The sequence below is a fragment of the Limanda limanda genome, chromosome 16 (assembly GCF_963576545.1).
Source record: "Limanda limanda chromosome 16, fLimLim1.1, whole genome shotgun sequence".
Lineage (NCBI taxonomy): Eukaryota > Metazoa > Chordata > Actinopteri > Pleuronectiformes > Pleuronectidae > Limanda > Limanda limanda.
Genome location: NC_083651.1, coordinates 23685711 through 23702219, shown reverse-complemented (window position 1 = coordinate 23702219; position 16509 = coordinate 23685711). Strand labels below are relative to the sequence as shown.

Genomic DNA, 16509 nt, shown 5'->3' with positions numbered 1-16509 from the left:
GTAAAGCTCTGAGCCAAACCTGCTCCGGCAAATTCAATCAAAAACAGTTTATTCTGGGTTATTACTGGGTTGATTGTTAAGGATGTTCCCTCAGACCTCTCAGGTAACGTGTGTCCCTTGTGCTCCAACAGGAGGACGTGTTGAAGCTCACAGAGAAGTGTGGCCTGAGCAGCGCAGGCAGCAGTCCTGTTGTGACTCCACTGCGCCTCCCAGAGGATCTGAAGAGTAACATCCTGAAAGCACAAGCTGAGGCTGCTGCCCTGAAGGTGAGGAGCAGGACTCCTGTAAACTGGAGAGGAAGAAAACCCCTGGGAAAACACAGCTACAGCTTTTTCACATGCTGATGATCGAAGCATTTTTACTTTGCTTTGATTTAACTTTATAAACTTACCTTATCTCTCTCTGTGTAAATATGTGCAGGGGCCTGTGGAGGAACACGTGGTTGGAGATAAAAACTGTAACTTGCAGGAAGCTTCTGCCAGGTGAGACCTCCCACTGGTTTTTATTACAAATTGAGTGAACTGAGTGTTAGAAATTATAAGAAAAATGTTTCTGATAGCTCTTAAATTTGACTATGAAACTATGCAAAATATTTCTATTTCGTAGCATGACTCCTGCAAAACTCCTCCTTTTAAAGTTGGTCGAGCACAGTAAGTCATTATAGAGCGAACAAGGACAGGACAAAAATCCATTAGTGCTTGTGCTTCATTGTTTTAAAACTGGGCCTCCTCCTCCTCCTCCTCCATCATCCTCCTGAGTCATACCAACTGTCATGGCATTGTCTCAGCCTAACACAGATTCACAATCCTCGCCTCGAGAGCTGATTAACCTCTTGAATATTCATGAGGATTATTAGCATAGCTCACAACATTACATCACCTGCAGCTCATCCAGATTAGCGACGCCGTACAGATCAACAGGCCTCTCTCTCTCTCTCTCTCTCTCTCTCTCTCTCTCTCTCTCTCTCTCTCTCTCTCTCTCTCTCTCTCTCTCTCTCTCTAAAAATGAATTACTTCTGAAATGGTGACACAGCTTGAAGCAAGATAATATGATGATTATATTGAGTATAATAGGATTGATTTTGATCCCATGGGTTTTCCTATCTAAATCAGACTGAACATTTCATGCATATACATGTGTGTTTTTTCTCTGGCACAAACCGTAATACATGGCGTCTTCCTCCAGGTTGAATGTGGGCTCAGGGCGACTGGGCAGTAACTCGTCTCTCTCCGTCAGCAGCCGCCCTGACACCCAGGACTCGTGGGACCTGCTGAAGCCAGCTGCACTGGTCTCGTCAGCAGGAGCCAGGTCAGTGTGTTGCTGATGCACTTTCTTTTCCTTTTGCTCTGATGTTCAAACTGCACTGGATAATATGTCAGCCAGATATAATCTTGTGTTTATTCATGACTGCAGTGAACAAGACAGTCACAGAGAGAATGAGAAATTAAAACCACAGCTAGTATTTCATTTTGTTGTAAAGAGACGTCACGGATTAAGATAAAATAAACTGATGTAGTACAAGTGAACACGAAGGCGCTTCTTGTTCTTTATGGTCTTTGCTGCCATCTGGTGACATGTCTGAGTACTGCATGTGTCTGTGTATGGGTCTGAGTGCATTGGGTCACATGACTTGAGATCTCCCTGGATACTGCTGCTGTTTACAGTAGAATGACACTAAAATAGAGATTCTTGACTTGACAATTCATCTCACACAATTTGACTCCAGGCTCATAGATGCAGTAAATGCTTACAGTGCTCAGGCTGCTCTTCTACAGTCTGGAGAATCCCACAAAATGGATCAATCATAATTATCAGCAACTATTTTTGATATACATTTATCATTTTAAGGTATTTATCAAGAAAAGGTATTCAGTATATCAGTCTCATACCTCTCATGTGCAGCTGTTTTTTTTTTCTTTGTTTAATACTGTTGTAACCCGAGCAATACAAATAATTTGAAAACATGTATGAGTATTAATTAACTAAATGTTTTTTTCTGCTCATCAGTGTCGAGAGGTTAGCTGAAGATTTAATCCCCTCCGTTCCCAAGATACCGTCAGAGTCCGCCAGTGAAGGCTCAGCTCCAAAGGTAGCATATTTATTCATAATCATATAGTTACGAAATATAATACAAATAACAATATCTGTAGTATTATGAGGCTACAGGTGCCTTTTTAAATCCTGCAACCAAGGAGCCACCCTGTGTAACTCTGACAGCTCTTCAACCTGAGCCACTTTCTGCCTGTACAAAGGTTGTTTGTGTGGCTCTTACTTGATTTACAGTATCATGTGGAACCCAGATTACAGGGTTTGTTGTGGTTAAAGAGTTTTGTGTCATCCAACAGGTTAAAGCAGAGGAAGTAGACCTGACCAACGCTGCGCCGCTATCTGACAACCTGATCGACTTCAGCGATCCAACTCCTGCAGTAAGTCCCAGCCCACTGTGTGTGCAGCCGTTTGGAAATGGCTGCAATGATTTTAAATTTAACCAGTGTTTGAACTACACTGTTGCTTTCGAGGGAGCCTTATTTTCGGTGGAACTGCTTCATGTGTCACTTAAACATTCACATGGAGCTGAGCGGCAGGAAATCTTCTAAAAAATGGGCATTGTTTCAGTTTCCCCTAATTATCTCAAAGTAGGTGTTCAGGGGAACTTTCTATCAATTTTCTGACAGTAGCAAGAAACACATATTAGCCCATTGCTCAAAACAAACTGGGTCTAACCACCAGATCAATTATTCACCCTCATTCAGGTACATGATGGTAAATATTTACAGTATTTACATGTATAAAAATGGAAGAAGAAGTAGAAAAAGGTGTGTGTGTGTGTGCTTGTTTCAACATTTCTCAAAAACCAGTGTGTCTGTGATCTGGGGTCAATTAAGAAATTAATGTCAGATGTAACTTAGTCAGATCTGTGGATGGTTACTAAGTTTTTCTGGTCCTGTTCCAGCTCCCACTAGTGCAGCAGCCAAAACCCGTCATCACGCCTCGCTGGATCATTCCAACAACTGCTGTGAGTGTTCAGAATCTCTTCAGTCCTCAGTCTTTGCTCTTTCTGACATTTTGTGTCGACCTGTTTCTTACTTTCCACATATTCTTTGATAATCTTTCAGAGGGTTGTGACATCGGTTTGTGTTCACTGTCCCTAAACTGTCCCAGGTTGTTTTTAACACTTTGCCTAGTTGCTGAACTTGTTGGCTGATGTAGAGGCTCTGTAGAAACTGACCTCCTGCTTTCTCCCTCGTCCCCTTCTAATGCAGCATCCCGGCGTCTTTACTAACGGCCTGCTCGACCTTGACCCCCATGCTAAGGTCACCCCTCTTCTCCCTGCAGACGGGGGAGCGGCTCTTACCCCAGCCCTCCCCCACCTCGCTCACACACGTAACACCAACTCTGCCAGGTAAAATCTGAACCAACACACTAAACAGGTTGTTTTCCAGGTGTTGTAGCATGCTGACCCCTGCTGGCCAAACAAAAAAATACTTCCTTTAGCTATAATCCCAAAATGAAACTATTGTCACTGGACACAGTTCCAACAGAGAACATGAATATGAAGACTTCAGAATGATGTCAGCTTCTGTATGTACCTGACCACATGGACGTTTTACCTGATTGATTATTCAACTTGTTCTTAATCATAGGTTTGCTTTTGTATGTTTTATAATTATAGATTTATTATTCAAAAGCAGTGTTTTCCAGAACCAACATATTCATAACAATAATGATCATGCAAGTGTCTGTTTTATGTCTGAACTGGTAAAGCCTAGTTCGCAACATGATGTTCAGCCCAATTTGCATTCGCTAGACTCCAGATCACAAGACAGAAAGTCATGTTGTGTGAACTACGCAGCAATCCAATGACTTTTAAAGGCATGCTGTCTTAACTCGGGTTAAAAGTAGTCTCTGTCCATGATGCAATAATGTTACCTGCCACTCCTCCCGTGTCCCACAGCATTGGGGGTCAACCGCCAGCCTCGGACGATGCGGCAAAACCCAGAGGTCTCCTGACCACTGAGCTCTGATGAGGAAACGAGGAGACGGCCTTCATCTGCCTGACCGCTCCCCCGTCTCATCCCATCACCCCCCCCACACACACACACACACACACACACACCCACAGGACAGCTGGAGCGGGTGAACACTGTGGGCTGAGAGGACTACAGGAAGCAGGAGGCAGCTGACCACGGTGTCCAGAACCTACACTGACACAACGTTCAGTTTTGTAAAACTGATTAACACAACATTTAGCAGCTCTGTTAGCGACCTGCCGTTTACTGTGATCCATCCACCAGCACCTCTTCCCTGTAGAGTTTAAATCCTCTCAGCCTGAAAGGTACATTGTATAGAAGCACCAGCCACTGGCTTGTATCGTGGAGGGGAGGTTGCCTCTTCTAGAGCTGCTCCTCCATCCCTCCTCTCTTGTTTTAAACCACTGGATCCCGGCTCTGAGCTGCTGCGTTACACTGGATACAGGACTGAAAAGACACGTCTCTTCAAAAAAAAAAAAAAAGAAATGTTGACTCTAAGAGATGAAGCAGCACCTGGGCTGCTCACATGATGAAACACGTGGATATGATGCTGTACTGAACTTGTAGCACACTACAATATCATTTTTTTCCCCTTTTTGAAACCCAGACAATTCTACATGTGAAACTTTCGACTGGATACAAAAATTGCGGCAACACTGGACCTTGAAAGAATTCTTGGACGAAGATGATGATGATCAACTTTTTTTTCTTTTTTACCCTGCTCTTAAATGTGTCTATTTTTGCTGTTTTTATGTGACATCTGCACATGTTGGTTCCGGCGTTACGAGGGAACCAACATCTCAAACTCCCCTCATGGGTTTTTAATATGAAGTTTCAACATTTTGTCCTATAATTTAGTTTTCCTCTTCAAAACACTTTCTCTCATGACTGGATTTTTTTATTCCCACACATTAGTGTTAAACGTAAATGCAACATGTCCTTGCTGGATTACATCGTGGACAGTGTGTCCAAGGTTTGAGTCGTCTTCTGTTAATAACTGAGTTCACTAGACAGTATCTCCATCCTTTTATAGATGGTGACTTTACAGTATCATGTGGAACCCAGATTAGCTATTACCCTGCCTTATGTAAATGAGCGTTTTCAAAATGTGTCATCTTATCAATGCTTGAGATGCAATAGAACACATCTATCACTTTCTGATGCTGATACGTTGAAAACCTGGAGGAGAAGTTTTGTACATGTGGGTAATTGAGGCCTAATTCTACACATTGTTAATGACGTCTGTCACACTGACTCCTAAATGGTAGCGTTGTAGCATTTCTAAGAAAACAACCACATGGGTCACGTGAGTGTGGACCCTCGTTCAAGGTGTCTGTAGTGTTTGTTAGTGCGATGTTATGACTCCATTGAGGGAAGCAGACTCTCTGACACTGTCTTCTTAGCCATGACAGTTATTTATGCTACTACTTCCCTGTCATTGTTCGAATATTACGTGTTGTCCACAAGTGTTGTAGCGCTCAGTTGCAATGTATTGTCGGTGTAATGGCGCCACCTGGCTGTAGATATGAAGTAGACCTATATATATTTTTATTTTTCTGAAAATGACGTTGGAAGTATTGTTACTACGTGTTAAGGAGAATTTCAGCATCGAGGTGTTTTCTAATTTCAAAAGAAGTATGAACTGTGTTACTGATCAAACTGAATAGGGGGGAGGCACAGTGTGACATCTCAAATGCATTTTTATATAAACTTTTATTGTATATTTTTTTTCTTGGAATACCTTCATCATCTTTCAGTAAAGCTTTGCTACAGTAGGAGTCACTTGTTTTTCATTCATTACTTTTAATGGTTTGAGTGATCACAGTTGTATTCACTAGATAATCTGACTTTGTAAACTCTGCTCTGGACCAGATGATAAATGAGACATGAGACAATAACCTTGATCACTTGATTTATAAAAAAAAGTGATATAGTGATCTGAGTTAGTTTCCTTAATGCTGTTAGGAGGATTAAACAAAATCTACTCAGACCATTTTCTTCAGGTATGAGCCAAGAAACAACCCATTAACTCATAGGAGCGTTAGCCTCTGCGGAAGGATTCACTTGGTGGGTCCCCTTCTATTTTTGTAGTGTCCCCAAAGGTCCAGTTAAAGTGTTATTAACTTTTATAACAATTAAGATTATTAATAACCCCCCAAAAAACACATCTGGCAGGATAAGACCCCACAGCCTGCAATATTCAGGCTGGATAAAGGTTTAATTAAGAAATCAGATGAACCAACGTGGATAGAAGAGATTCCTTTTCAACAAATTAATTATTGTTATTAACAAATAATGGTTCTGTTCTGTTCAAATGTCTGATTGAGACGTAACAGACGTTTTACTGTGTGTTACTCAATTTGACCACATGATGGCAGCACAGGACCATGTTTTACCTCTTTAGTGGGGGTAAGGGGGGTGGAGAGTTGAGCAAATGATTTTCCTCATGTAACAATTGGGTTTATAATAATGTGAGTAACTGACAGTAGAGATGTAAGACGTTGTTGAATGCGGCTTCTCTGGAGCTGAATTAAAATTATCTGCTCTACATGAAGTGGATTCTTTCTATGAAACATGTGAAATCTACACAAACTGAATCATCACAGACAGAAACAGAATTTCAGTGAATATTTCCCTAAATCTTTTAATCACATCCAGGTCTGAGATCATTCTCTCATTGGCTCAGGAAAGTCTGTTAATCAGGTTATTTGTGAGAGTGGGTCTGTGATAGAGAAAGTGATACTCAGAACACGGTTTGCTCTTTTTTCCTACAAATGAACAGTTCATCATGTATTCGGTTGTTTCATCACCGGGAACAAATCAACTGTTTCCTTCCAAACAAGACAAATGAACGACTACATGTTTGTTATGGATCAGACTGAACACATTCCTGATTCTCTGATCTGCCTTTTGGTCCAACTCTGTCTTTCTTTTCTCACACCAGCCATAAAACAGTCTTTCTGTAACTTCAATATTTATTGACACTGACCAGGCCAGAGGAAAGGGGGGGGGGGGTCAGGCGGACCTTGTGGTGGAGGACCATGGTGGTCCTGAGCCGGATCAGTTCAAACTGCTGGCCTCAGCTCCAGTAATGAACCCAGAGCCAAAATACAAATTTAAAACAACTGTTTCGTATCCCAGGCTCCTGTGAATGATACGTCCCATACTTTTCTGAAATTGATTTAAAAAAGTGCCAATCATGAAAAATCTAACTGGTGATGCTTTAATAAAACAAATATGGCACACTTAACTTTACTATGGCTAACTTTGCAACTTATATAGAACATAGGAAGGTTGTCTTGCTAGGTATAAGGTCAGTGTACATTAGAGAGAACCTGTGGCAGCCTTCAGTTGTCATGAAACTCAAAAGATGTTTAGTTTGTCCAGTTTGGGCTACTGTAAAAAACATGGCTGCCTCCGTAGATATTAAGCATTTCAAAATAAAGGAAGCATTCTCAGGTAAAGAAAATAACGATTTGTAGAATCTAGATAAAACACGTGTGAACACATCACTAGGTTAATTTTATGGTCAATTTCTGCCAATAAATCCCTTTCACCTAAATCGTACACACTGGACCTTTAATCACCTTTCATCAACATTAACAAAGAGTAAGCTGGCACTAGCAGTACTTGTTGTTTTCTTCGTTGATATGAAATTAAGACAACCTGCATTTATTCATGTCTTATTATTAATAATGATTTCTTGTGGTCACGTCACATTACACAACCTTCACTCAGCACCTCAGTGAAAGCAAGGACTCTGCTGGCATTTCTGAATCTTAATGAGAAATTGAATGACTGTGACTGGTCCACGATACAGAGCAATACTTCGTTGGACCATTATTAAAACGGGAGAACGGCCCACAGCTCAATAACTCGGCCAGGACTGCTCCCCTCAGCAGATGGTCTGACTCTCCCTCCACCTTCCAAACCAATAATTGATTACGTACACAGACCTTATGCCAGGTCATGATTGCTTAAAGATGCTCAAAAGCCCCGGGTGGATTCACAGGGATTTGGCGCCGGGAACCTGATGTCACCAACTCAGATCCATGAAAAGAAAATATTACTCCCCTTATTATCTCCCCTCTCACTTTATCATATTCTTTGAAGTTGGATAACAGAACTGCTACATCAGTATTTTCTAGTAAAACCATCACCCTTGATTTAAGACTTGAGGACCAGCTGCCTGATTTTTCATCGCTAACGAGCGCTTACCTATACTTAAAATACTTTTTCTAAACTCTTAACACAGACTTACACCTACAAAACACAATTGGCCAAATAGATCATTTTCTTCTCAAAAGCACATTTTGTTAACTATATACTAACTCTTCATTTCAAAATAGAAGACATCTTTCTCTGCACACACTAACTTTACCAAAACACTGGACATCTGACTCAAAATGAAATTATTCTTTCAAAGAATAACTCTTGTTTTCACTTCACAAGGAACATGCAGCCAATCAAAGTACACCAGGTTTCAAAATACTGGCTATTGTGGACATTACAAAACTGCATAGACTTTTATGTTTCAGTTTTACAGGTATTTGTATGCAAAACATGCAATCCACTGTTTTTTATGCCAAATTTTTTGGTTGGGAACTGTACTGTATATCCACATGTAATGTTCACATTCAAAAGCATTCCAGTAAAAAGCGAATCAGTTTTTTTTTCTTTACTGTTTACTACAGGAGGTATAGTAGAAATACTGTTTACAGTATGATACAACAGAAAACGTTTTACAGTATTGTTTAAAGTTAACAAAATATCCATGAACAAAAAAGCAACACCAAAAAGCCCAGTAAAAAGGGAGAACTAAAAAAAAGCACAAAATTCCTTTATCTAATCCCTGCGATCTTCAGGGTTAGGCCACAAGTTTTCATCCACATCGCATCTGATGTTATCCAAGGCGATACACCTTGGATAAAACTGCTTGGAATGCCTGATCCACCCTTGACAATCATCAACTGTGATGTCCCTGCAGCCAGCATCCATGGCTTCAAGGAGGGACAACTGGTCATGTGGCTGATGGTCATAGACTTTCCACCTCCATGTAGAAAAGAACTCCTCTATGGGGTTGAGGAAAGGTGAATAGGGTGGAAGAAATAAACGAATCAGTCTTGGGTGGACCTCAAACCATGCTGTAACTGCTTGTGAGTGATGGAAGGCCACGTTGTCCCAGGTGATAACGAAGGTCCTCCTGTTTTCACCCTCCTGATCCTGCTCTGGAACCAGGCGCTGGTGGAGATCATCGAGAAAAGCAAGGAGGCGCTCGGTGTTGTAAGGTCCAACCTGACATTTGTGGAGGAGTGATCCTGCATTTGAAATTGCCGCACACATAGTGATATTTGCCCCTCTCTGTCCAGGAACATCAACTGTGGCCCTTTTTCCAATGACATTTCTTCCACGTCGACGCCTTTTGGCCAGATTAAATCCTGCCTCATCCACGTATACGAATTCATGAGGGGCCTGGTTGGCCTCCAATTCCATAACTCTCTGAAACAAAATTTATGTAAATCATGCCATTATAGTACTATATACCATACAGTACTGTAACCTATTACTGAGTAGGTTACCTACTTGAAAAGTGCAAAGCTTATAGAACTGTACATTGAATTGAATATACACACTATACCTGGACATATTGTTGTCTCGCTCACTGTTCCTCTCAAAGGGAACAGTGTAGAGCTGTTTCATCCGCACTCTGTGTTTGGACAATGTCCGCGTAATGGTTGCGAGGCTGATGCTATTGATTTTGTGAAATATCTCTTGGTCCTCCAAAATTCTGCTTTGAATCTCATGCAGTTTAATTGCGTTATTTGCAACAACCATATCTACTATGGCAAGCTCTTGTTGATGATTAAGGAGCTTACCTCTTCCCCCAGAGGGAGGAAGACGTTGCATTCTTTTGAGGGACAAAAAAAATCAACATATGCATTACTGTATGGCCTCATTGACATGTCAAGTGAGAATAGAAACAATCCATGTAATGCATTCTTATACCTCTACCTTGCCCTCTCCTTAGGCCTGCTCTTCTCCCTGGACCTGCTCCTCTCACTTCTCCTGCTCCTCTCACTACTCCTGCTCCTCTCACTACTACACCTCTCACTGCTCCTCTCACTGGGCCTGCTCTTCTCCCTGGGCCCCTTGCTCTAACTCTTCCACTTCCACACATCTTTTTCGGTTTCTGTTTCCAAAAACATCACTCCTCAAAGTCCTCCTTTTAGTAATGCCATTGATTCTAAGCCACAGTGGAATCAGCTGTGGTTGACCCAATATACCCAACATACATCAGCTGTGTGTCAATTATTCAATTGTTTGTGATTGTTTGTGATTGGGCGCTGAGATATATTGTTTTAGAACTGATATTACTGTATTACAGAAGCAGAGGTTTTTATACTGTATCTAAGGTTTGGAATATTGTGTTTGCAATTGTGGGATGTTGTGTGTTAACATTTGTAAATAATACAAAAACAATCCAAATTTTTGTTTGGAGGTTTAGCTTGTCTGTTAAGAAAATGTAAGCATTATATAAATGTGTTCACTGACTGCATATTGTGTGAAAACAACATGAAATGTGTGAATGGTATGGCCACAAAGGACCGATGTTGTGCTAATCGTGTTTAGAGTTTTGAAAATGTGACTACTGTTTAGAAAAACGCTTGTTAGCGACTGAAAAAAACTGTAACAAGACTCTAATGTTATTCATGAATTCACAACAAATTCTCTAAAAAGCTTTTTCAGCTACCCAGTTTCGACTTGTGGTGTTTTTTTGAAAATGTCATAGCTCATAGAATTTACTTTATAAAAGTATTATACGTTTTTATATCTGAATGTCTTTTACTTCAAAATTCAAACACTGTTTAATTGAAAATTCAACAAGTTGCTTTTCCCACCACTTACTCCAGCACATGATTTCCTGCACCGGAAAGATGATGAACATGAGCACATGTTCGTTTCTGTGTTCCAAAAGAAACTAAGGATTGGAAATTACTCATGAGATAGAAAATCAAAAGATTATTTTTGGACACGTACGATCAAATTATTTTTTAATCTGTTGAATCTGAGTTAGGAAATAAATGAAAATCTGTATCTAGCAGAGTTGTTGTTGTTGTTTTTTGTTCCTAATTAAAACAGGTTCTCAGTCTGAGTGAAATCCAGAGGTTGATGTAACGTTCTCTCCTCCTGCCCTCGCATCTGTCTCCATCACTATCTCTGTTGTGACTGTCAGATCACAGGGAACTTTCCTGTTTCTCCACAATAAACTTACCGTGATGAAAAGTTTCATCACAAAAAAGACAAAGTAATGGTCGAACATCTGGATATGAAAATGCAACACATCCCTTTCTTACTAAATTACTGCCAGTGGATGATATCTCCTAAAGTAGCAAATAGAAAACAATATAGTGGAAGAATCACGTGTCTGTACAATGATCCTACTCGATTTATGTTATGTTCAACCCGCCTTTGCTTGTTTATACTGAACCAAACCGAGCCAGGATATCCTTGCCCCTGATTTCAGAAAACACACCTCTGCAGTTTGGCCTGAAGGTGGAACAACAACAACAACAACAGCAGCAGAGAGGTGAAACACTTTCAACAGGCTGCGTGAAAGAGGCTGAAGCTTAGAGATGATAAAGACATGAGTGAATGGTAATTGATCCCTAAAGGGCTCTGAGTAAGTGTGTACTGTAGGTGTGTGTGTGTGTACTGTAGGTGTGTGTGTGTGTGTGTGTGTGTGTGTGTGTGTGTGTGTGTGTGTGTGTGTGTGTGTGTGTGTGTGTATGTGTGTGTGTGTGTGTGTGTGTGTGTGTGTGTGTGTGTGTGTGAGTGTGAGTGTGAGTGTGAGTGTGAGTGTGAGTGTGAGAGAGAGAGAGAGAGAGAGAGAGAGAGAGAGAGAGAGAGAGAGAGAGAGAGAGAGAGAGAGATATGCCAGATTCAGTTGAAAGCCTCATTATTCATTCAAGAACTCACACACACATACACACAACTACAATGCCCTCTCTCTCAGTCACTGGCACATACACACACACACACACACACACACACACACACACACACACACACACACACACACACACACACACACACACCATGCAGACCACGGTGCTTAATTGGCAGTTTCCATGTCAGCAGAGTGTCTCTCTTTATGAAAAGCAAATTATTAATGTGTCATGTACTCAGTTTTGTGTGTTGTTGTTACACAGCAGTCTGCTGGACTGAAGCAACCACACAGATCCGGAGGTGGTTGGTTCCACACACACGGACACACACACAGACACACACACACACACACAACTATATATATTTGCTCCATCATCTGAATTAAACAAGGTTTTCTACCGTATGTATATTGTACCCATCACTGGTTAAAACATTCCTTATTAACTGTTCTAAAAAAATTCAGTAAAAGTTCTCAACAAATTATCATAGTTATTGTTTGTATTGTAAATAAGTGACTCGTTGTTTTCAGACTACTGACAGCACAGGGGCATTTCAGGGGCCAATCAGATACAGGGGTGGATCCAGATGAGGGGCCGGTGCCCCTCTGGCCCCACCTCTGGATCCACCCCTGGTACCCATGTACTACTAGCTATTAAGAAACCACACCTACAGGCCACTTCACTTCATCAACGTATTTCTGTTCCATCATTCGGTGGCAGCCCCCGAACAGCCGGAGGAAGTTGTTTATCAGCAGCTTTCAAAACCAAACATGACACTGCAAAAAAAACGGATTTATTATACATATTTCATAAATATCCAGAGCTCGTGTCTCTTTTGTGTTTCAGGTGAGGACAAAAGACGTCAGTGACAAAGTGGGGGGGGTCTCCCTGAGGTAATTCTTCCTCTTTCAAGTGAAGCTCCAGCTTGATGCCACAGACAATACAAATCCGGCCTCGCTCTCTTCTGCCATTTGCAACCGGCGTATTGAAATGTGGATCCTTCAAATGTCAGCCTGGTCTTTTCAAGCGTCCACCGTGACAAACAAGTGACAGAGATTCCCCAACACATCAAGAAGTGAGGATGCATATGAATGAGACAGACTCTCCCTGCAGAGGAGAGACTGTTGTTGCTCTTATCAGGAGACCAGGTTCAATGGCTGGCCACAGGCAGGGCTGACAGGTGTGTGTGTGTCTGTGTGTCTGTGTGTCTGTGTGTGTGAGTGTGTGTGTGCATGTGTGTATGTGAATGTGGAGGATACAGAGGGGTGTGTGTTTAAAAGATGGACCGAGCCATTATGTGTGTTTAACACAAATAAGAGCCAGTGCAAGAGTGAACGGGGAAGAAATGAAGTTGGAGGTTGATGTGTGAGTGTGTGTGTGTGTGTGTGTGTGTATATATGTGTGTGTGGATGTCTGACAGGCAGACAGCTTGACAGAGCTCATCTGTGGCAGTTGCCCTCCTGTGTGTTATCAACAATGCCCAAACAGGCGCTGCCAATCATCCCACATGCCGACAGGACTGCACATCCCCAAGCCAACACACACACACACACACACACACACACACACACACACACACACACACACACACACACACACACACACACACACACACACAAACATCTGGCCTGTGTGCACACACTTGAATACACACACACAATAGATTATGCTGCACACTCTCATCATCTCGTCTTCTCCGCTATACTCAGTCTTACCTCAGGCAGCGACCAATAAGAGCTCTCCCTGCCGCTCTGTGATCATTAGCACCTGATGAAAGTATTGGACTGATGTCGCACACGATCAGATTATCAGGTCCAGATTGCTGCGTTGCACCTTGTTAGGCCGGAGCGTTCCAGTGTTTGAATGATTCCAGAGCCGCGCTGACATCTCAGAGTCGTTAGTGAGAACTAACAAGGAAGAAGTGAAGCTCCTGAGGAGAGGAGCTCTGCGAGTGGGACACAACAGTGACTGTGTTCATCCTCTGTTACAGCAAGTCACACAGCCAGAGGTGAAGTGTTGTTCCACTGCAGGTTCAGTCCGGAGATGTTCAGTCCACAGGGAAATAAAACAGAGAGGAGCTGCACATCTCGAAAAGTGGAGAAGACACTTCTCTCACGTTCGCTTCATTTTCTAAACAACTCAAACAGATTTTATGATTTGTTTTTTTGACAGTTGACAAGTCGGCTGATTGACTTTGTGCTAATTAATTTATTAAAATTTCTATCACAGATGTTTCATGACAGACAGGTGGCCAAACAAAAAGACATAATGGTAGTACAAGTACATACTGTAGCTTGTTCAACAAAACAAACCAGCAGAGTGTGTGTGTATTTTAAGACTGTATTTCTATTTAAAAACATAATGTGTCAATAGGAACACATGCATTCAAGTGATGTTACCTCAACACATACAACTAATTGACTATTTATTGTTAACACAACTGCTGATGTCAACACATTTTCCATCTGTTTGTGTTAACAAAATAACAAACCTACTAACTTCTCTGGTTTTAAGCTCGTACTTTTATTAAAAGATAAAAATAACTGTAAATATAGTGTGCGACCACTAGTTTCACGTGTTTTTATGAGCAGGTGATTTCATTCCTACAACATGAGTTCAATATAAATCCAGTCCACCTTGGTACACACTGTACATTCAGCTTTAAGCAGCACAGGTGGTAGATGAGTCAGGTTTTCCCTCTGGACCTTCTGTAGTTTGTGTGTGTGTTGCTGGAAACTGTTCAGTACGATGAAACCATCCGGGCACTGCTGCTGATATCACCTCAGGTACATAATCACTGTCCCACAGTCAAACTGCAGAGATCCAGGTTCGAGTTTCTGGTATTTCACATGGTCCAGTTTCTACTGGTCACTCAACTCTGTAGACAGTGTTAAGACTTAAACATCTATGAATCCATTCGCTTCTCAGATTACTAATTGAGTGCTTTATATTCTCTCTGTTCAACTCAATGATTTCACATAAAGTTTAATGTCAGTCAGTAAAACACAATGAATTGTCTTTATTGCTATATTTCCTAATAGAGGCCCATTTGAGAGCAGCTGATCTTTATATTTACATATTAATGTGGATGAATCAGTCTCTGCAGTTGATGAAGTCTCTGTGTGTAATCAGGTGGAAGAACATGGACTGAGATGTTGGTTCCAGTCTGTTGGCGTTTGGTATCTATTCACTTCAGTGAATGTGCTCATCCACTGTGCTTTTTTTATTGTGTTTTTATTCTTTTGTTATTGCTCATCTTTCTATTTGCCAGCGCTTCCTCCGGATCCACGCGTGTCCTTTGTGGTTTGCCGTACGCAGATCGCCAGTTGTGCATCTGTCACAGCGGCACAGCGTTCCCATAACAACCATTAACGATACTGGCAACTGCCGACTGCAAAATGTTTATATTGCTTATTATTTTCCTTTTTCCATTTTCTTTCAGTGGACTTTTATTTACTGGAAACCTATCGTAATCATAACATACAACTAACTGTCCCTTAACCTTAAACCAAGTCTTCACCCTGAAATGTTAAGATTTGTGTCGGAGAGACTCGTTTTATCTGCACCAAACAGAAGATGAGTCCCCACAACGTGAGCAATACAAGTAAACACTCACACACACACACACACACACACACACACACACAGATTGTCGAGCTGCCTCATTCAAGTTAATTAGCGAAGTGTAATTCTGTCAGTCTGCCGGCCTAAATGCAGAAGGGTCTCAGTTTCTCAGTGGCGGTGCCATAGAGACACCATCTGCTGGGACAACAGAGAAATGGATTCTTTATATTTTACTCAGTTTGATCTAAAAAAGTAGATATTTACGTAACAGCAGTGTTGGGATGGATACTTTCAAAACGTATTCCGTTACAGAATACAGAATACATGCCCAAAAATGTAATCTGTAACGTATTCCATTACATTAACTAATCTGAGTAACGTATTCTGAATACTTGGAATACTTCCGGTTTGTATTGCATTTTTTAAGTGTATGATTGCGGCGTTGTTCTCTCTCTCCGCCGATGCGGCGATCGCTTCGGCGTCGAGTCTATTTTTTGCGCTTGACGCGAGCGTATCGCTCTAGGAAACACACTGAAAAATGATTTTAAATGATATTGATGACATTTTATATGATATAAATGATAAAGTATGCATCCCATAGTTTGTATTCCCCTTCTGAGTTTTAATTTTACCAATTTTACCGATCACATTATTAAATGCCCCCCTCTGCCCATCCACTACAGACACACAAGCAGTCATAAAGATAAAAAGAGAGGGGGGGGGGGGCGGAGAATACGTAATTTACCCTCGACACCCGACATTGAACGGAGCAAACAGCGGAGAAGTTCTTGAAGATAGATGACATTAAATTGGGACGCTGTTGCAGTTAATGTTGGAGCAACAAGTGACCATATGCTTTTATACTTCTGGGTCAACGGGTGATATTATTAGCGCTGCCCGGCGCTTCAGCGTCCGTCGTGAACCCGGCGTGCCTCGCTGGCCTCCTGCAGAGCCATGACAGCGGAGCT

General features: G+C 41.5%; 1 protein-coding gene across 1 annotated transcript in view; it reads left to right on the top strand.

Annotated features, from left to right (window-relative positions):
* epb41l5 (erythrocyte membrane protein band 4.1 like 5) overlaps window positions 1-5804 on the top strand; it is a 33439-nt gene extending 27635 nt beyond the window's left edge. Inside the window, exons 19-26 of the mRNA XM_061088086.1 lie at window positions 132-266; window positions 421-482; window positions 1186-1308; window positions 2008-2089; window positions 2346-2426; window positions 2954-3016; window positions 3264-3403; window positions 3956-5804. Coding sequence (XP_060944069.1) covers window positions 132-266; window positions 421-482; window positions 1186-1308; window positions 2008-2089; window positions 2346-2426; window positions 2954-3016; window positions 3264-3403; window positions 3956-4025 — 756 coding nt within the window. The 3' untranslated portion in view covers window positions 4026-5804. The remainder of the gene's footprint in view (window positions 1-131; window positions 267-420; window positions 483-1185; window positions 1309-2007; window positions 2090-2345; window positions 2427-2953; window positions 3017-3263; window positions 3404-3955) is intronic.
* The last annotated feature ends 10705 nt before the right edge of the window (window positions 5805-16509 follow it).